This window comes from Porites lutea, chromosome 7 (assembly GCF_958299795.1).
Source record: "Porites lutea chromosome 7, jaPorLute2.1, whole genome shotgun sequence".
Taxonomy (NCBI): Eukaryota; Metazoa; Cnidaria; class Anthozoa; order Scleractinia; family Poritidae; genus Porites; species Porites lutea.
In genome coordinates this window covers 14,489,322-14,511,821 of record NC_133207.1, presented here as the reverse complement: position 1 = coordinate 14,511,821, position 22,500 = coordinate 14,489,322, and the positions used below count along the sequence as shown (strand labels likewise).

At 39.1% G+C, this 22,500-nt stretch overlaps 2 protein-coding genes across 3 annotated transcripts in view; both read right to left on the bottom strand.

Moving 5' to 3' along the window:
- LOC140944987 (L-asparaginase-like) overlaps positions 1 to 22,500 on the bottom strand; it is a 255,222-nt gene that overhangs the window by 60,342 nt on the left and 172,380 nt on the right. The gene's annotated exons all lie outside the window — the stretch shown is intronic.
- Positions 5,626 to 20,688, bottom strand: LOC140943268 (voltage-gated potassium channel KCNC1-like). The gene is made up of 4 exons (XM_073392336.1): positions 20,599 to 20,688; positions 14,841 to 14,953; positions 9,531 to 10,221; positions 5,626 to 6,657 (listed from the first exon to the last, which is right to left on the bottom strand). The coding sequence occupies exons 3-4, from the start codon at positions 10,116 to 10,118 to the stop codon at positions 5,626 to 5,628; spliced, it is 1,620 nt and encodes a 539-aa protein (XP_073248437.1). The 5' UTR covers positions 10,119 to 10,221; positions 14,841 to 14,953; positions 20,599 to 20,688.

Sequence of the window (22,500 nt, the reverse complement as noted above, 5' to 3'; positions counted from 1 at the left end):
GTTAGCTGAATTGTGGAATACAAGTTTATTGTTTGATTTAAATCATAGATTTCTTAATGGCAGCCTCGCTTTTAGCCCTGGCTAAATCTATATATTATGTTCAGGCCCCTACTGTGAGTTGTCTTGTCACGCAGTTTGCACGTAAAAGCTTTGGAATTAGCTGCTTTCGGGGTTCGTGTATGAGAGAAATCGACGTAATTAACCCAAGGGTTTCAAAAATAACTGTCACGCACGCAGTTTGCACGTGAAGATGTTGGACTTTGCCCCCTTTACGGTTTTAAAGAGTGAAAGAATGCAACTTGTTTGTGGGTTCAGTTTTCGCAATAATATTTTTTTTAGAAATCACCTCCTTTCCGAACATATGCATTGAAATTATGCATCATTCAATGTTAAAAGTAATAGTCTAACATCAGTTAGCTCCAATAAAATTATCAAACTGCTGTAATACTTTATATGTGGCCACTCATCGCATGTCATTTCCCTCACTGAAACATTGCGTGACATCTTTAGCTCTCGATAACTGAGGGCAAAAATTTTGTCAAACTCTTGGCTATAAACCCAACCCGTCAATTTCACAGTGTGATTTTCAATGTTTAATACTACCAACGATTAAAAAATATTCGTTACTTCTTAAACTCAAACAAAACATAAAGCAATTACGAGTGGATAGAAATGGCAAAAAAATTGATCTGGCTAAACGAATTATCGCATGTCAAAAAACAGAGCCATTTCCTGTAATACAATATTCCTCACGAACGCAAACACCTCACAGTAAGCATGAAAATTGCTCAAACTCTTGGGTGTGATCCAAACCCGTTTTAAATTCCAAATATTTTTGAATGGTTTAATTCCTGGATTTAATTCTTCCAAATTTCGGAAAAAACCGGCCGGCTTTTAGGTGAGGTAAAAAATACGGTAAGCTTCTGAATAAGATCATCTTTTCCTCCAAATTCAAAATTATCCTTGCGTTGCTTTAAACTGTTCATCGCCTTTAATTCCTTCGTCCCCGCATTGTTGGGAATTGTGCCAAGTTCTTTGTTGCAAGGTTTTTGAGATCGTAAAGGTGGGATTAAGAACTTTGCTTGCAGAGCTTTTTTTCTAGCCTGCTTTTTACCTTGTACGAGACGTTCGCGTGGCACATTCGTGTCGCTTGGCTTGTTTACGTTCGCACGTATTGCGTGCCTATTGCAACTCTGACTCAAAACAAGCGATCTCGATTACTCTTGTTGGGCGACGCCCAAGTAATAACCTTGGGTTCGTATGTAAGATGTGACCATTTTGTTTCTATCGAAGACGCTCTCGAAGAGAGTGACCATGCTTAGTGAACGCTGACGAAGTGGGAATGGGCGGAGAAGAACAAAACTCTCTAACGGGGTAAACGTTAAATTTCTCGTTTGACTGGCCCACGTTTGATATATCAAAATTCTAGCATGACTCAGAGGCTTTAGAGGCAAAATTGCAAATTTTTCACGACTCCATTGTCTCGCAATTCCCAGAAGAGAATCATGTTGAGCACAAAGAAAACAAAACCAAATATAGAAAAATGACCAGAAAGCCTCGGAGTCATGTTAGAATTTTAATATATCAAACGTGGGCTATTGGAGTTGATATCTCGCTAGTCTTCTCCTCCTGGCTGGATCGAGGGGAACTGGAAGTGATAAAAAACTAGCATAAGTCTCTGTTGAATGGTGAACGGAAAAACCGTCAGGGATGCGTGACACTTCTACTTGGATAGCTGATGAGGTGATATTCCACAAAAAGATATCAAAAAAGTGTCAAATGTTTTTGTTAAAAAACAGACGTTTCTGGTATATGACCCTTCTTCATTGTGAGGAAACGTTTTAATTTGTCTGTTATTTGTCTACACTTTCGAATATTAACGACAGAAGTCAGAGAGATGTTTCGTCTCCATGGTTAAGTTACTGTCCTGGTCCCTTGTAAGTGATAACCCTATGTAAAATCATTAGAGACGACTGGAGAGGGGTCATAGACGGTATATTTCAGAGAAAAAAGCTAGAGGCAGCGACAAATAAAAAAATCCTGGTAAAAAGCAGTTTTGAAATAATATTCTTTTCACTGGTCCCTATTTCTTAACTCAGAGGTTAGTCTGCTCAATACTCGACAATAAATAACGAAAGAAAAGGAATCTCTCTGACCGTTCGCGGTGGCACTGAACACATTAACGGTAATTACATGTAACTCTCGGATACTCGAGGTACTCCGCCTAGGCACCCTAAAATAATGCCTCCAAACAGGTCATAATAGAGCAAGATTTTTGAGCTAATTATTACGCCTGGTTGAGAAAAACAAAACAAATAATTAAAGATACCACTAATACTCATTAAAAGTAGCTTGTAATAACTGAAGGAAGAAGAGACCAGTATAAGATTTCAGGTGACCGCCACCCTTCCCCTCCCCATGCCCTTAACCCGACGTTAAAACGAATTTCTAACATAGGGCAAAATATTGGGTTAGGGGAGTCTTCGGGCCTGTGTGCTTGGAGGTGTGACGTCCCAGATAGGTCAGGTAGACAACTCAGGTGGTGTAAAAAAATAACCTGCGTTTACATGCAATTTTGAAACCCCGCCATCCCAGGGTACATCATGTACACCTGATGTAGACCCACCTAAACGGGTTACCTTAGCTACCTGGGGTCTCCTACCAACATGTAAACAGGCGCTAATTATACTGGGTGCCATCAATCTTGAGGCTTTCTCAAAGTCCTTCGCTTCTCATTTCCGGTTCCGGCGCGAAGGACGTTTATCCCTTGCAGCGCGCCAAATTTGCAGGAGGAATTTTCCCCGTGTTGGTTTTATCCAATCACGAACGGTTTTACTGATGCGCCGTCAAACAAACCCGATCACGCCACATGAAACGTGACTTAAACTGTTTTGATCCAAACTGTGTCTTTTTTGCGGGCTGTATTTCGATTTCGCTCGCCTGTATTCAAAGACAAAACTTTAGTGGGCGTTTTGTCTTCCTCCATTTGGGTACTTTACCAAGGTCGGATTTTCCTGGCAGCCACGGAGCGAAAAAACATTACCGACTTGTTTTGTTTTGAGCACGCGCAACACAAAGTTTTTTAATGCGATTTTTTGCAGGGGAAACAAGTCGAGCTTTGCTCTCTCGCTCACGTTTGGCGCAGAAAACATAAAAAATCTATCGCTCACGCTTCGTGCTCGTGAAAAAATTTGAGCTCGACTTGTAGGCAAGTCTAACATAAACCGAAAACGATTACTCACATTCCTAAATGGCGCCATCAGTTGGCACAATTTCTGTAACATGGAACAAGACAGTCAAACACCAAGACAAAAAGCTGCCAACACGTTTTGCTTTTTATTACCTTGAAAAAAAAAAAACTTTCACGTCTTAGAACAATCCAAACAGAACATAGAAATGGGACTTGTCAAGAAGACGATGAATAGGGAGTATTATATTAAGCACTTCGCAATGGTTGTTTCCCTTTTGAAGTGTTTTTATTGAGGTATCACGAGGGGTTGCTATCATGGACGTCATACTCCATTACGATCAGGCAAGGCCTTTTCGAGTATCCTACGTTCTAAGCGTTAGGCGAAACAATTTATTTCCACTTTACGGGTTTTTCAAGAACTTTATTTGGATGTCATGCTTTTATCATTTGAGTAGCTTAAGATATTTTTCCTTCCGGTGCCTATTCGCCTATTGAAGACCACAGAGAATTCCACTACTTGTTCTGGTCGTCTTTCCTTTACCCTTGAAACAATTAGTTCCGTTTATATGGAGAGAAGTTGTCCCGAGTAAGAGGGTCACCCTCCCATCCGAGTCAACGCGTCAGCGAGCGTTGATATCAGAAAAACGTGGTCCCTTTTCCCAAAAGCCACCAGCGCTCGCCCATCCTCTAATTAGGGACTTTAAGATCCAACGACGCGACGGCAACGAGAACGTCGCTTAAAAAGTGAATTTGCGTTCTTTCAGTATTTATCGCAATAATTCCTACGCACTTACTTTGTCAAATGTAGGCAAACCCTCCTGGAATTGAATTCCTCGGGACCATATCCAAGGTTCAAAAAGAGAAATAAAATTTCGTCATTGCTTGTTTATGTCCCCAATAAAACGCGAAATTAGGCATTTTCGCGTCGTAGTCGTGCAAAAAAGGGCAAAGAAATGTACAAAAAAGCGTGATGCACGTACAAAGTTATTGTTTTGCTTATAGAACCTATTGTTTTTTTGACGTTCTCGTTGCTGTCCGCGTCGTTGGATGTTAAAGTCCCTATTACAGACCTTAAGTTAGGGTGGACGGTAAGGTAGAGGACGGCAATCGGAAATAACAGTTGCCCGATTTGGGGCTAATTAGCATATATCTCAGCCGTCCAACCTACGTCGTCTGCATGTCGCGACGGTGAGAAAGCTGAGTGCGGCGGTGTCTCGAGAACGTGAGGTTTTTATTCGTGTTTTCGTCTTCAAAACATCTTTATTTTAACAGAATACCGCTTTAATCTTTTTCTGGAGTGTCTAGTTTACTTCAAATGGTAAACCTTTTTCAATTACTTACTTCAACACTATTTTATGATTGAATATAACATGAGCTTGTGCAACAAGTGGTACAACTGCAGGATTAGAAGTCCCAGCGATAAAATAATCACATTTAAGTACTCTCTCACCATCTGAACATCGGCTTTTACCCTTTTCTTCATTCACGAAGTTTTTAGTTTATTTTTTCTGCTTAAGTTGTAGGCCAAATGAAATTGTGTGTTAATTGTTACCATTTATTCGACAAAATAAAGCCCTGTATAAAGCAGGATGAAGGAACTTGTTTATTTTTGCGCGCAACTTGCAAATCGTATTTAATAATTTGTTCTTATTTTAATGAAGATGGAGTGGACCGTAGATCACGATATTCATGATCAGCTTGCTAAAGAAGTTCTTGGAAGTGAGCCCTACCGCTTCAAGCCCTGAGCTGTTTAGGCTCGATTACCAGCCGTAAGAACTGTGGAGCGTGCGAAGATTTGGCAATACGTGATCGCAAATGGGTTCAATGGAGCGACGAACATTCACTTTCGAGCAAAAGAGGGCTCAACTAGATTTCGTCGTACAAGGGAACGAATTTCTCAACTGATATGACACCATCATAATTATAAAAGTACACCAAAAGCTCTCGGATCTCTTTCAGGGAACTCATTCTCAAACATTCAATAAAGTTAAGAAACGTCGTCGACCGTCACCTCTACTGAAACTTAAAGCTTGATTCACTCGCTAAGTCGACGTCGTCCCTCCCCAAGCTGTCGCGGCCAAAGTCACCGTCCTCTATGGCGCCGTCCACCTAAACTTAAGGTCGGTATTGTCTCGCCTTGACCGAGGCAGGCGGGCTAAAATGTTATATAGAGAAAAGTTGACCCGGCTAGACGGGTTACCTTCTAGCCGAGCCAACATCCTGTTTCTCATGTAAATGTTTTGCCAAGTTTTGTAAAGAAATGTAGGAAAAGTTGGCTCGCCCAGGATAGCTCGGATAGGCGAAAGTGACCCTTTACTCGGGACACGTTTTCTCCGTATAAATGCGGCCTATGATTTGCCATTAGTCGCTTCTCCAGGCCTGTTTTGAGGAGGATTGGTAGAACGCTGATCTTATTCATATCATTCTCAGCTGAATCAAATGTTCGGTAAGTTGCTATTGGTAGCTTGCAAATTGTTTCCATTGTTTGCCCTATCAATATCCTCCGGTTCGCTATCTCCTTCGGGGAGTTCCGGATGCGATAACGAGAAATGCGCCGAACGTCTTGCGAACCTCCGATTCTGGTCTGGCTCGTGATTGGTGAGTGGTTCATTTTCCTCGCCAGGACATTTCTTGTTACAATTTATTATATTCATTTCAATTCCTGTTGAAACGAGCGACGAATAACGGCTTCGGCCATTGACGCCGTCGGGCGAAGCAACACCAACGCTTGTTTGTGGTGCAAACAGGGCGTTGTGCACCATGTTTTTCTGTCCTCGTGAAGGCAGCTTAAGCTTAACCTTTGCGTGTGAATTATAGAATGTAAAGTTACTTGCCACAACAGATACTGGCAATGCTATCATAAGAACACCACTTATAGCGCAAACGCATCCCACCAACTTGCCTGGAAGTGTTGTCGGAAACATATCGCCATATCCCACAGTTGTTATGATGGCCAGTGCCCACCAGAACGAGATTGGAATGTTTGTGAATTTAGTCTCGGGCACGTTTCTTTCCGAGTAGTAAGCGAGACTGCCGTACACTAGTACCTCTAAACCCAAAATAAAGATGAGAAAGTACAACTCGCGTGAACTTGCTCGAAGTGTCTGAGTGAATACTTGAATAACGTAGGAGGATTTTAACGGACGAAAAGTGCCGATCATGCGAAGGACGTATAAGATGCTGAAATTTCTGATGACTTCGTCGTAGGGTGTCAGAATAACCAAGTAGAAGGGTATTATAGCAACAAAGTCAGCCCAGTTTTGAAGAGTTTTCAGGAAGCAGACTCGATCTGGGCAGCAAAGAAAGCGTATTGCAATATCCAACGTGAACCAGGATACCGCAATGCATTCAATAATAAACAGGACTTGGTACTGTGTGGACAATTTATCGCTGAAGTAATCTAGCGTCAGAAGACAAAACTGTGTCACAGCCGCCACGTTAAAAATAAGAGTGATGAAGCCAAAAACCTAAAGAATAACAAAGAAAAATACGGTCATAAAGTAAATTTTACGGGGCTATACAAAAACAGACTTATGGGAAGTGTTCAGAATGGGTTCCTGCTAATGGTAACTACTCCAGAAATTTGACGAAATACCTCAGCAACGAATACATCTAGCCTATAAAGAGTCGAACCATTTAAGGGAAATCCAAAACAGTCTTGAATTCCGGATTCCACGGCGTGTATTCCGGATTCCAGGTAGTGGATTCAGAACTTAGATTCTGAATTCCATTGGTCTGTGGGATTCCAGGTTCCTTGAGCTGTATTCCAAATTCTTAAGCCCAGGATTCTGGATTCCACTAGCAAAATTTTTCCGGAATCCGAATTTCCTCAGTACATGGGGCTGATAGAGGGTCTTTATGGTGTTTAATGTTACGATGGAGTTACAACATAAAATAAAATAATGCGCACTGCTATACAGATATCCTGTTAAGTGTTACAAGAGGAATGGAGTTCTAAGAGGTATGTGTCAAAGTTTTGAAGTTTTTAAATTATGGGATTTGTCGAGAGCAAGACGAGAAATGTTTCCTTGCCGAGAGTCAGCATGTTAAGAGAATTACCTCTGAGATACTATGCTCTGGTTACTCCATTCAAATCCTTCTAAATTTGACCTTGGTCATAAGTTTGACCCAACTAGAGACAGCCACAATGGATAGAACGTCGTGCAAAATCCGTTTGAAAAACTAGACCATGAGCTGTTAGAAATTTGTCAGTTTTAGAGCAAACAAAGTGATGCTTCTACTCGGTTGAGCTCTTCTCGCTGCAGCTCTTACGGGTAACAAGAAACGATTGCGGGTAACTTAAGGAACATGTGGGGGTAACATTAGGAACAATTACGGGTAAGATAAGGAACAATTGTGCGTGACATTAAGAACAATTGTGGGTAACATCAGGAACAATTGCTGGTAACAAAACAAACAATTGCGGGTAACATTAAAAACAACTGCAGGTAACATTAGGAACAATTGCGGGTAACATAAGGAACAATTGCGGGCAACATTAGGAACAATTGTGGGTATAAGGAACGATTGTGAGTAACAGGAACAATTGCGGGTAACATAGGGAACAATTTCGGGTAACATAAGGAACAACTGTGGGTAACTTTAGGAACAATTGCGGATAACATAAGGAACAATTGCGGGTAACATTAGGAACAATTGCGGGTATAAGGAACGATTGTGAGTAACAGGAACAATTGCGGGTAACATAGGGAACAACTGTGGGTAACATGAGGAACAATTTCGGGTAACATAAGGAACAACTGTGGGTAACTTTAGGAACAATTGTGGATAACATAAGGAACAATTGCGGGTAACATTAGGAACAATTGCGGGTATAAGGAACGATTGTGAGTAACAGGAACAATTGCGGGTAACATAGGGAACAACTGTGGGTAACATTAGGAACAATTGCGGATAACATAAGGAACAATTGCGGGTAACATTAGGAACAATTTCGGGTAACATAAGGAACAACTGTGGGTAACTTTAGGAACAATTGCGGATAACATAAGGAACAATTGCGGGTAACATTAGGAACAATTGCGGGTAACATAAGGAACAACTGTGGGTAGCATCAGGAACAATTGCGGGTAACATTAGGAACAACTAAGGGTAACATTAGGAACAATTGCCGGTAACATAAGGAACAACTGTGGGTAACATTAGGAACAATTGCGGATAACATAAGGAACAATTGCGGGTAACGTAAGGAACAACTGTGGGTAACATTAGGAACAATTGCGGGTAACATAAGGAACGATTGCGGGTAACATAAGGAACAATCGCGAGTAACATAAGAAACAATTGCGGGTAACATTAGGAACAACTGCGGGTAACATAAAGAACAGCTGTGAGTAACATTAGGAACAATTGCGAATAACATAACGAACAATTGCGGGTAACATTAGGAACAATTCGGGTATCATAAGGAACGATCGTGAGTAACATTAGGAACAATTGCGGGTAAAATTAGGAACAATTGCGAATAACACAAAAAACAATTGCGGGTAACATAAGGAACAATTGCGGGTAACAAGAAACAATTGCGGGTAACATTAGGAACAACTGCAGGTAACATAAGGAACAACTGTGGGTAACATTAGGAACAATTGCGGGTAACATAAGGAACAGTTGCTGGTAACAAGAAACAATTGCGGGTAACATTAGGAACAACTGCGGGTAACATAAGGAACAACTGTGGGTAACATTAGGAACAATTGCGGATAACATAAGGAACAATTGCGGGTAAGATAAGGAACAACTGTGGGTAACATAAGGAACAACTGTGGGTAACATTAGGAACAAGAAACAATTGCGGGTAACATAAGGAACAATCGCGAATAGCATAAGGAACCATTGCGGGTAACAAGAAACAATTGCGGGTAACATTAGGAACAACTGCGGGTAACATAAAGAACAACTGTGGGTAGCATTAGGAACAACTGTGGGTAACATTAGGAACAATTGCGGATAACATAAGGAACAATTGCGGATAACATAAGGAACAATTGAGGGTAACATTACGAACAATTCGGGTATCATAAGGAACGATCGTAAGTAACATTAGGAACAATTGCTGATAGTATTAGGAACAATTACAGGTAAGGGGGTGTTTAGATGACACTGAGGCGACTTTCGCTCTGTAGTAAGTTTACTTCGGTTCCCCCCTAGTTATTCATTTTAATTTCAAAGGCGTCAAAAGATTTCTTCCAAAAGATTTCTTCAAATTATGGGGGTTTGTCAAACACGACCATGAGGGGTACTATGATGCTGGTTTGTGAAAGATTAATCCTCAATACATTATAAAGGGTGATTATGTGTTATTTACTGTCAACCTTACCCTGGCCAACTTTGACGAGTAAGGGTCGTCAAATGTTTTCCAGATTTTCTTTTTGATCGTTTGCCAAAAAAGTCTTGTGCAATGGACCCCAAGTCGGCGGGATTCGCTGCATATTTCACTTCCGCTGCTTGGTATTTCAATATCACCAGAGCCACTGTCGATATCTTCAAATTCGGAATCTTGATCTTCTTCTCGGGAAAATCCTTTAAACTTTTCTTCGGCATCTCGATGTTCTTCGTAATTGGCCCAGCAGCAAGTCTCCATCTGTTTTTCATCCAACCCCCAAAAGATAAGCTCTTCTTCAAAGAGCGGCCCGCAGACATCTCTTGGACAATGAAGCTTGCCTGTGCGGTAGAAATTCAGAATATGAGTAAAGACAGCGGGATTCCGATCGAAGAAAAACTCGCGCTTTTGCCCAAGCGGTCTTGGATCCTCCATAGCACTTTCAGCTATCCATGCAAGACGTGTGTCCGGAATGCTGGCCAATGTACTGACAAATGTTTCGTGTTTTTGCCCGCCAACGTTTAAATAAAGTCTTGTTTCGCCAGGGTTGTCTGAATCAAAGAGTCGAGATGGAGATCGTGACATGTTAGGCGACTGAGAAGCCTGTTCGGTGCAGTTAGAGTTGTCAAGAAAAACGCGATGAGTTACTGGACTGCTTCGTGGCTCGGGCTCAGTTGACTCTTGGATCCTAATATACGAATATATCTAAAAATTAAGTTTCTTTTAAAATGTGTAACATTAAGTTATTTTTCACCACCCAGCTGATGCCTGTTGGAAAGCGTTTCACGTTTGACAAGCGATGCATATAGCATGGCAATAGCAAACTGTCAAACGAGTAGACACGCGTTTAGCCTGTTGCCCTGGGGCTAGAAGGCATCTCGCTCTCAACTGACACTAAATCAGTTCGCAAATACACGAGTAAACACATAAATCGTTTTCTTGCAAACAAACACCCCTCGAGCGATGATCTTTTGAAGAGCGCTCTTTTGACTATGGCGTTCATTACTGCTCAAAACACTTTGAGCACATTTTTGACTTTCTGACACCTTTTTCACGTCCAGGTGGTCAACTTCCCCAGTCAGGTATCACGTCGTAAAATTTACGACGTAAACCTTGTACTCGCATCGTTACGTCGTAAAATATAATAACGTCTATTTTACGGCGTGAAATCTATTATCCTTCACTGTACTTTGAAGGTCATCCCGTCCCGTCCTTATTAAAAGTCTTCAAATATATCACGACGTGATTACATGTAGCATGACACGTTAGGTCGCAATCATAACTCTACTTGAAATTACGACGTAAACGAGGAGGTTCGCGTTACGACGTAAAATAAATTTTAGCTACACGTTACGTCGTGGATATTTACGGCGTAAAAGCAAGGTACGTTGTAATTAATCCATTTGTCAAGTTGTCAATCAAATAGGTTTTACAACGTAAAGTTAGTATAGTTAACTTGTCAATCAAAAAAGGTTCGCAATGTTTAATAAGTTAACTTCAAAGTCTTAATAGATTACCATTTACAAAAGTTAACTTCAGAGTCTTAATAGATTACTATTTACAATGTTTAATAAGTTAACTTCAAAGTGTTAATAGATTACCATTTACAATGTTTAATAAGTTAACTTCAAAGTGTTAATAGATTACCATTTACAATGTTTAATAAGTTAACTTCAAAGTCTTAATAGATTAACATTTATAATGTTTAATAAGTTAACTTCAAAGTCTTAATAGATTAACGTTTACAATGTTTAATATATAGATTTAGCCAGGGAGGGTTGTCCAATACTCACAAATAGACTCTAAGTCATAACCAACAGCATGATATCAGCATCCTTTTCGGAAACTCCTCATTGAAAACTTGTTTTGGTTTAAACACTTCCATGTAGATAATGACATTGCGCTAAGTAATTTCAGAAGTTAATTTCACAGTGAATTGAGTACATGCAGTTGTTAAAACCTGTTGCCTCAATACCACTTTGCTAGTTTCGTGCCTTTCCGCGTTGTTTCGGGTTCTTTTAAACAAGTAAGAATTACCAAGAAATAGTGCTTGTGTACAGGAAAGAAGACATTCATATGTCATGTTGTTGTTTGCTCGTGAATTACAATAAACAGAACGAACACGAGAGTGACGCGTTACCTTTCAATTTTATAATGTTCGTACGATGTTTGTTATACTCGCAGCACCTTGAGATATTATTAGCGCTAGATATATACGTCGCCCTCGCTTTGTAACTATTAGCGCGTTTCCACTTTGCGTGAAAGCGAACTTGTTTTGCGTCGTTAGCCTATAGAACGAGGAATATTCATAATAATTATTAGCGCGTCTTTTCTTGGTGTAAAAGGCAACTTGTTTTGCGTGGTAATTGGCTTATAGAACGAGGAATATTCATAATAATTATTAACGCGTTTTTACTTGGTGTAAAAGACAACTTGTTTAGCGCTAGATATATACGTCGCCCTCGCTTTGTAACTATCAGCGCGTTTCCACTTTGCGTGAAAGCGAACTTGTTTTGCGTCGTTAGCCTATAGAACGAGGAATATTCATAATAATTATTAGCGCGTCTTTTCTTGGTGTAAAAGGCAACTTGTTTTGCGTGGTAATTGGCTTATAGAACGAGGAATATTCATAATAATTATTAGCGCGTTTCTACTTAGTGTAAAAGGCAACTTGTTTTGCGTGGTTGGCTTATAAAACGAGGAATATTCATAATAATTATTAGCGCGTTTCTACTTGGTGTAAAAGGCAACTTGTTTTGCGTGGTTGGCTTATAGAACGAGGAATATTCATAATAATTATTAGCGCGTTTTTTCTTGGTGTAAAAGGCAACTTGTTTTGCCTGGTTGGCTTGTAGACAAAAGGCGAGGAATATTCATAATAATTATTAGCGCGTTTCTACTTAGTGTAAAAGGCAACTTGTTTTGAGTGGTTGGCTTATAGAACGAGGAATTTTCATAATAATTATTAACGCGTTTTTACTTGGTGTAAAAGACAACTTGTTTTGCGTGGTTGGCTTATAGAACGAGGAATATTCATAATAATTATTAGCGCGTTTCTACTTGGTGTAAAAGGCAACTTGTTTTGCGTGGTTGGCTTATAGAACGAGGAATATTCATAATAATTATAGTGCGCTTTTACTTGGTGTAAAAGCGAACTTGTCATTGCGTGGTTGGCTTATAGAACGAGGAATATTCATAATAATTATTAGCGCGTTTCTACTTGGTGTAAAAGCGAACTTGTTTTGCACCAATAGAACCATTGGAATGGCATCATTTTCCATTGGTACAAATCGTATTATTGGTACCAATGGACCATTGGAATTGCCCTGTACCCAGCCAGGTCACATGGGAAAATAAGTCCCCTTAATGAGATGCATATTCACCAACAGAACCATTGGAATGACACCCTTTTCTATTGGTACCATTGGTACCAATGGACCATCAGTTTGACGAATCGTATCCGTTTGTGTATATTGGACATGTGTGTAGCCAGGGCTAAAAGCGAGGCTCCCATTATATATTTATAATTTTAAATCAAACAATAAACTTGTATTCCACAATTCAGTTAACTTTAGAGCAAATAGCACATTCATGTGACTTTTGAGGGAAAGGCTACGTGTTTTTAGAGAAAAATAATTTGCAAACAGCCCAAGAGTGAACAAAATCTTACATCGAGTTGATAACCTCATATGTACACCCAAAAATAGCAATCATGTTCGATCACATTTAAGAGCCATAATGGCTCTTGATCAGGGGTTTTTGTTTGCAAGCAAACGTTGTCAATTTTTATCAAAAGGCTAGAAAAACAAACCGTGCACTGCAGCTTTATGCAAATTATATGGTATTCGACAATAACACGTGTAAACAGGAACCTACCTTTGCTAATGTACACTGTTTGGCAGATCTTTCCAGCGTAAGATATAAAACTAGTACATGAAATGAATATAAAGAGCTCATCAAGTCAAATCACCTGATCGTACCGTCATTACTGAATAATAAGTCCGAAAAATATGACACGGAATGATCGGTGGGAGACGAAGCTATTTTTAGGAGGATAAGGAACTGCACGCTGGAACGGAACTGAAGCAATTCTCTATTTGCCTCATTTTGCTTGTAAGATTATAACTTTGTGTAATTACGTTAATCATTTCAGTTTGAGTTTTTTTCTGGATTTTTCCCATAGACGCCCACCTCCCGTAAGCGACCACTTTGTTGAGCACCAAGGGTGGTCGCTTACGAGAGAGTTGACTGTATTATAAAAGTCAGTTATACAATGCTTTTGTTATTTCTGATGTTTGTAACCGCAGTTTGTGTGTTATTTTTTTTCACATTTCTTCATATTTGATCAAATTATTTTGATGATCTAACAGGGAGCTCACTTGTGAACACAACATCTGGGGGAAAATATGACATTTGAAGCCCATTTAATGGCCTTCCTTGATTTCAATGTTCTTGAAACTTGGAGGCAATATAAACTGATATCTAATCTCGGGATTCTTAATTATTTCAATTATTTTTTGTTTTGTTTTTTTTTTAATATCAAGTGGTTCTTAAATTATTGTGAAATTTGTAGGCGTGGACCAAATTACATACAAGAATGGTAAATAAAAGCAGCTGAATCAGCCAATCAAATTTCTCTTTCTCGCAATCAGCCGAAGCAAATTAATCCTCCTCTTTTTTCGTACACTGTTTCAAATGAAATCAAACCACTATGAGATGAAACTGCATTTCCAGATCTCATCATTGTTTCCTTTACATATTAGCCAATGAAGTCGATAGCATGTTTATCCACCGTTTTTATGACCCTTAAAACTTCGTTCAAAATGTTTCCAAAATGCTCTCATAGCATTTGTTCAAACTTTGCCATAATCGAGGCAACTAAGGGAGGTACATGACAACTCCCATGTCAATGAAACAAAGATCACAACAAATTTTCACCTTTTTATAGTAGGGCTGTGGTAACTGGTCAGTTCTGATATCTTTGTTATTGCCGACGTGGTAAATATCCAGTCTAGCCAACTTAAAGCAATAAAGCATGTGGATTCCCGCGGGAGAATCTGTCCTCTTTGATGAATAGGATCAAACATGTTCTAAGCATAGAAAAGTATCACTGAAAGGAAGCTGTTAAACAAACTATTGGGTGTTTGAGCCTTTCTGAAATGGTGGTACCTAAACTGAAAAATCGAAAACTGAATTACATTATTTTCCTCGTTGACTTCCTCAGTGACTTATTGTAAACCTCTCCGTTCACCACAAAGCACCGCTTTTCTTATAAATAAAACGCGTTAAAATAAGGCTTCTACATACCTCACCAGTCCGTTTATGTGACAGATTGGCCGGCTTGTGCCTTTCTTTTACTCGCGGTCACTGTTTAAATCTTGCAGGGAAACCCAGTTGGACCACCCGAACAGCCTCTGGGACTTTAAATACAGATGCAGTGACACAAAATTTGGCTTAGTGTAAGAAAAGTAAGTCTATCTTTTGAAATAAACGTGACTAATCCCATAAATATATGTTGATAAAAACATTATGTTGTATTTTAGCACGTAAATGTCATTTTTATTATTTTAACTCTAAGCAACGGTTTTAAACCAAATTTTTTTCTCTCTCTTGTCAGTTCCAGGTAACGTCATGTTCATGACATTTCAGTTTTGTTTATTGAAAGAACAGGGAGGTTTATGATTATAGACAAAGAACATTTTAAAGAAGGTGGCAGGTTGATTGCGAGGCAAGGAGCAATGAAGAGCGGTTGTATTCGCAGGCTTAGTGTGCAATGGTCTCTTTAAAGACGGATAGTATTAAGCGGTTTTCTTTAACAGTGTTTAAATCTTGAGAAATGCAGTTGGACGAGGAAAATAGTTTAGGACTTTAAATACAAAAACAGAAAGTTTAAGTTTTGAAACGTCACTTATCGCATGGATATAATGTTAATGAAAAACAACGTTTCGTGTATTTCAGCATTTAAACGTCATTTTCTCATGTAACTCGCAGTTAAAAATAGTGATCTTCAGACATTTATACACGATTTCTTAATTGAGCAATTACCATGCAACTCTCTTTGTAGTCGACTTATACCAAAGTATAAAAGTCATCATATTTGTTAGACCCCTTCCCCCTTTGTCAGTGTCAGGAGCCGATTACTGTTTTTTTTTCTTTTTTTATTGTATCGCTTGCTCCGGTACTTATGAGCCTTATGAGTGACAGGGTGAAGCGAATCCTGCGGGCTACGTACCGATTGGCTACCCAACTTTAACCTGAGATCAGGCTCAATTTTCGTTTCGTTTTGTAATAACATTCCGGCAGGCAAGACGAAACGGGTAGCCGTCAGAGAAGAATGTATGAGAACCGCTCAAATTGGGCCTGATCTCAGGTTAACCCAACTTAATTAGGCAAGGCAGGCCTATCAAGCCCGCTGAGGATCAACTGCTTTGCCCTTTGTATAGTAGATCAAGCCAGTTCGGTCAAGATCGCTGAATATTAGCCTTACTCCTTTACAGCGTTAAAAGAAGAACACGCCCAATAACCAGAGTGATATTGCTCCATCGCTTAGTCAAGAGCGCATAAATAACTGGCAACACTCAGTAAGGGAATATACAACAGTTATTAGGCAATTTTCCAGCGGAGATATCAAACAAAAGATATGTCTTTCTTAAATGACAAGAATAATATGCATATTATAAACGCAAACATTTTGTAAAATACTCCAGATATAACTTAAACTCTTTCAAGCTGTGAAAATTGTCAAAATACCTCATAGATTAATCTGGTTTAACACTGATTTACATGTGGAAGCGTCAATGTTTTTAAAAATTCAATTTTCTTCACAACCTAGAAAATGTATTCAGTTTTAGATGAAAAAGGTGGCCCACTCTGTGAAAAAAAAAAAAGAGCTCTCCATTTAGTTGGTTGATTATTATAGATTATAACAGTTTCTTTTGACTTAGCCCGTCTATAGTCGGAGAACCGTGGGCGTCTGTGATTCACCGGGTTGCTAATCGCGTATGATGGAAGGGAGCTGCTGTTCTAACAACTGGCTAGTTTTTACTTGAATTGTGAACATTCAGATGGAACTTTAAACTAAATAGAATTGATAATTTTGCACTAACTATACTAAAACTAAGATCGAGACTTTGTTTTTCGTTTTTTTTAATTGATACAGCTGTAGTTTTGGTCTAACTTTGGAGTCCGTGATAGAATCCTAAAGTGTGATTATCAAAACCTTTTCCTGTGGTCAAAACTGTCAAATATCTGTAAAGCAATATTATTTATTTATTTATTTATTTATTTATTTTGGTGGAAGTGTCACTTTGATTTATTCTTTCAGTATATCCTTTAGAAGTTTAAACATTTTTGTGGATGAACAAAGTGGCCGACTCAGTGAAAAAAAAAATGATACTTTCCTGTAGAACAAATTATATTACGAAAAAGTAGTGGTGTAACAGTACTGGTGTAGCAGTAAGAGGTGGTTTTAACAGTGGAAGCAGCGTGGCAGAGCAATTAGGAGCGCCCGCGGCCTTGTAGTCACGAGGTCCCCCCCCCCCCCCCCCTTCCGGCCAGCTGGACTTGTTCTCGTCCCGAGTTCAAATCCTCGGTCACGCTTGTGAAAAGCCAGAACAAAACAGCTTAGAATCGTAGGAGGTTGTTTTAACTTTAGATGTTATCCTCTGTTAATCGTGATCATTGAAATGAACGTTTGAACTTACAGGTGGTGCTATGATACTAAAACCATTCCCTCCTGTTGTGATATTCAATAATTTTGCTCTTTTTGGATTCTAAAGAATGATTATCAAAACCCCGGATCAAAACACAAAAAAGCAAAGAAAGAACTTGGCAAATCCCCACTGCCAAGCCATCATGAGCTTACGCTTGGTCAATAACGTATACAATTAGGCTGAAAACTAAGCAATACTGTCGGGCCACTTTCCATGGAGATAAAAAAAATGACAAAAAGAATTGCCAAGAAGTATATACATATTAATGAAAAAAGGCGCCCTTGTTTCAGGCAATACTTTGGCCCCGTTCACATGAATCCGTTGTTATTTAAGAACGAAGATTTTTTGTTGTTGTTTGATTTGGTATGTTTTGTTTTGTTTTCTCCGGTTTGGCCTATCGATGACAACAGTATCCGGTGACAACAGTTACCGAGAATGCATCTTATCAACATGCTTTCCAAAGTGGAGACTTTTGAATACGTTTGCTTCTTGTTTACGTGTAGACGGACGAAAACGGGAGGTTTTCGAATACCATGATGTCATAAATCATATGCCACGAGTTGCTATCGTTTTTCCATCGTTTTTGAATTGTGAGGATGGGCGTAAACCCGGTGGTGTGCGCACTACGATTGCGATGCATTGTGGATTCCAAATTTTCAAGATGGCGGCGAAGGTCGAGAAATTTCGCAGGTTATATGCTTTATTTTTCAATAGATACAGTTCTTTCCTTAGATCGTTTTTCTCGATTTCATAAGCTAATATTTGTTTAGATTTTTCCTGTGAAGAAAAACAAATCAATATTCTTCATTTCAATCTAAAACGAGGAGCCCGAATATTCCTCCTGTAAGAGCATGAAATTTGAACCCGGTTTTTAAGAAGCTATAATTTTCATTATATTACCCGTCGAAAGTAGAAGATAGTTTTAAGTGTTTCTACAAACCTTGTTCTACGCTAATTTTTTATCGCTCCCCAACGCGCCCCACGTTTTGTGATACTTTTTCCGAATCACAACCGGCATGTTTTCATGGGAAAATGTAGCCTCGCGAAGACCAATGTGACATGTCACTGGAAGTGTTACTGTTGTAATCACAAGCTGATCACAAAATAGCGGGGCAGCGGCGGCTGGTTCCTCCAAACAATAGCATTAGGTGAGCATGAAATGTTCGAAATTGGTATATAAATAGGCTGATGTAGGAATACATCATGAATACATCATGATGTAGGTACTCTGATGTAGGAATGTCTGTTTTTGTAATAGGACTAAAAAAAGCATAATAAAATTGCAGTCATACATGTGATTCCCTGCAGACTGCAGAATGCAGACTTGGTGCTAACAGAGAAACAAGTCCTTGAAAAGATAACCCCTTCAACTTCGATTCTCTTATTACAGCTAGCAAGTGAACATCTTGCAATGCTGAATGACAAAACAAAATAAGCTCACTGTGTTTAAATACCGTGGCCGGGTATTCTGAAGAAGCTCCTAGTATTATGATTATGTCACAGCTATGCATATCAGTACCTCTTAGCACTAGTTGCACTGATTTCACGGCGAATTCAAAATTTTCGGCGAACCGCGGGTCCTACCTCCAGTGCTTTTCATGATTGAAGCATTGAACAAAGCGTAAATGTGCCGACTTTTCTCGGTCAGTAAACAGCAGCAAACAGGATGCAAGTGATTACGAACAAAATACACCAGAATACACTTATCAACGGAATGAGACTGTTTTTTCCCACAGAATTGGACTGACTTTCTTTTTCAAGAGCTTCCGGAAGAGATTCAAAGCAAAATGGTATATATCTACAGCGTAATTAACGAATATTCACTCCGCAGTCGAGATGTTCACCCCACGCCACCTTGACACAAATGATCAGATTTTGAATACCGCCCATGATGCTTGGCGATCGTAGTTCGCACACCACCTGGGCGTAAACTTTGAAAACGGCTACGTGTGGAAGCGTATTTTTCAGAGAGCGGAGATAAAGTTTCCGTTTCCAAAAATACCCGGATACGTGTGGACGAGCTTCTGTTTATAATTTACCAAAATGCCTTTATAATTTATTAAAACTGGCTATTTTTTATTTTTTATTTTCTGCCAATCATACCAATTCACGAAGTAGTCAAACTTCTAAAAAATTTAAATAAATAAACAAGGTTAGGCAAATTTTCTTGTCCTATGATAGTCACAGGTTATTATTTTTATTATTATTTTTTACCTTTTTACTTTTGATTTTTGGTTTAACATGGAAGAGCAAATTGATAGCAAATTACATTTTCAACAAGCGCATTGGTAGCTTGATCGCCAGGCAAGAAGCAATGAGGAGCGGATGTATTCGTAGGTTAATGCAATGATAAAGACGGGCAGCTTTAAAGTGGTCTTTTTTAGTCGAGATACGTCAGCATCCGATATCAGTTTCTTTCGCTTGAGAGCTGCGAATTGTCTGCAATCTAAACTAGCGGATACAATTAAAAATAAAATCCGATTTCAGCAATGACAGGGATCAAAAATGTCTAAACATAGAAAACTATCCCTGAAAGGAAACTGTTGAATAAACTATTGGGTCTTTGAGCCTTTCTGAAGGTGTGATCTCGGGATTATTAATTTTTTTTAATATTGAGTGGTTCTATAAACATACTATCGTGAAATTTGTAGGCATGGACCAAATTACATACAAAAATGGTAAAAAGGCAGCCAAACGCAAGCTAACCAAATTCTTCTTCCGCCCAATCGACCAAAGCAATCCTCCTCGTTTTTCATACACTGTTTCAAATGGAATCAAACCACTGTCAGATGAAACTGCATTTTTCCAGACCTCATCATTTTCCCTTTACTTATTATAGCCAATGATGGCGATAGCATGTTTATCCACTGTTTTTATGATCCTTAAAATTTTGTTTTGAAATATTTCCAAAATGCTCCCATAGAATTTGTTCAAACTTTATCATAATCGAGGCAACTAAGGGAGATACATGACAACTCCCATGTCATTGAAACATGGATCACATCAAATTTTCATCTCAAATACTCAAACTTGTAAAGAGGTACTCCAGTGTAGCTAACTTAAAGCGATAAAGCATATACATGGATTAACGAGCGAGAATCTGTGTTCTTTGATGAAAAATGGCATCAAACATGTTCTAAGCATAGAAAACCATCCCTGAAAGGCAACTGTTAAATAAAGTATTGAGTCTTTGAGCCTTTCTGAGATAGTGGGACCTAAAACTGAAAAGATCGAAAAAAGAACCGTATTTTCCTCGTTGTCTTCCTCAGGGACTTAAACTTCTCCGTTCACCACGTACAAAACACCGCTTTGTTATAAACAAAACACGTGAAAATAAAGTATCTCACACATACCTCACCAGTCAGTTAATGTTATAGTTTGGTGCTTATGCCCTTCTTTTCCTCTCCACTCGGTTTAAATATTGGGAAACGCAGCTGGACCACTCGAATGGTTTTTTGTCTTCAAATACAAATGTGAGACGGCTTACTGTAAGAAGAGGAAGTCTAGGTTTTAAAATAAACGTGCCGTGTGCCGTCATCCACACATGTCCAATATACACAAACGGATACGATTCGTCAAACTGATGGTCCATTGGTACCAATGGTACCAATAGAAAAGGGTGTCATTCCAATGGTTCTGTTGGTGAATATGCATCTCATTAAGGGGACTTTGATTATTTTCCCATGTGACCTGGCTGGGTACAGGGCAATTCCAGTGGTCCATTGGTACCAATGGTACGATTTGTACCAATGGAAAATGATGCCATTCCAATGGTTCTATTGGTGCAAAACAAGTTCGCTTTTACACCAAGTAGAAACGCGCTAATAATTATTATGAATATTCCTCGTTCTATAAGCCAACCACGCAATGACAAGTTCGCTTTTACACCAAGTAAAAGCGCACTATAATTATTATGAATATTCCTCGTTCTATAAGCCAACCACGCAAAACAAGTTGCCTTTTACACCAAGTAGAAACGCGCTAATAATTATTATGAATATTCCTCGTTTTATAAGCCAACCACGCAAAACAAGTTGCCTTTTACACTAAGTAGAAACGCGCTAATAATTATTATGAATATTCCTCGTTCTATAAGCCAATTACCACGCAAAACAAGTTGCCTTTTACACCAAGAAAAGACGCGCTAATAATTATTATGAATATTCCTCGTTCTATAGGCTAACGACGCAAAACAAGTTCGCTTTCACGCAAAGTGGAAACGTGCTAATAGTTACAAAGCGAGGGCGACGTATATAACTAGCGCTAAACAAGTTGTCTTTTACACCAAGTAAAAACGCGTTAATAATTATTATGAATATTCCTCGTTCTATAAGCCAATTACCACGCAAAACAAGTTGCCTTTTACACCAAGAAAAGACGCGCTAATAATTATTATGAATATTCCTCGTTCTATAGGCTAACGACGCAAAACAAGTTCGCTTTCACGCAAAGTGGAAACGCGCTAATAGTTACAAAGCGAGGGCGACGTATATATCTAGCGCTAATAATATCTCAAGGTGCTGCGAGTATAACAAACATCGTACGAACATTATAAAATTGAAAGGTAACGCGTCACTCTCGTGTTCGTTCTGTTTATTGTGATTCACGAGCAAACAACAACATGACATATGAATGTCTTCTTTCCTGTACACAAGCACTATTTCTTGGTAATTCTTACTTGTTTAAAAGAACCCGAAACAACGCGGAAAGGCACGAAACTAGCAAAGTGGTATTGAGGCAACAGGTTTTAACAACTGCATGTACTCAATTCACTGTGAAATTAACTTCTGAAATTACTTAGCGCAATGTCATTATCTACATGGAAGTGTTTAAACCAAAACAAGTTTTCAATGAGGAGTTTCCGAAAAGGATGGTTATATCATGCTGTTGGTTATGACTTTGTATTGTATTTGGTGGTTCCTAAAAGAGCCGTTTTATATTCAAGTGGCTGAAGTCACTTTTCACTGTTGACGTGGGGTTTGTCGTGGTAACCCATTGAGGTACAACAGTTTGCTATAATCAAGGTCGTAGTAAAACCATTGATGTCTTTTACTGTCAACGTTGTCGTTGACAAATTGTATTTGCCGTGCTCTTTTCTCGGCTGTAGCTTGCGATGAGGCCCAGGACTGAGCTAGAAGAATCCATCTACTGATGATTTCAGGATTGCACCCGTTGCCGTGGAAAAACAGCAGAAGTTTGAATGTTTCCTTATACCGTTGTTAATGTCGTACAAGGTAGAATGAGTCTATTTATTA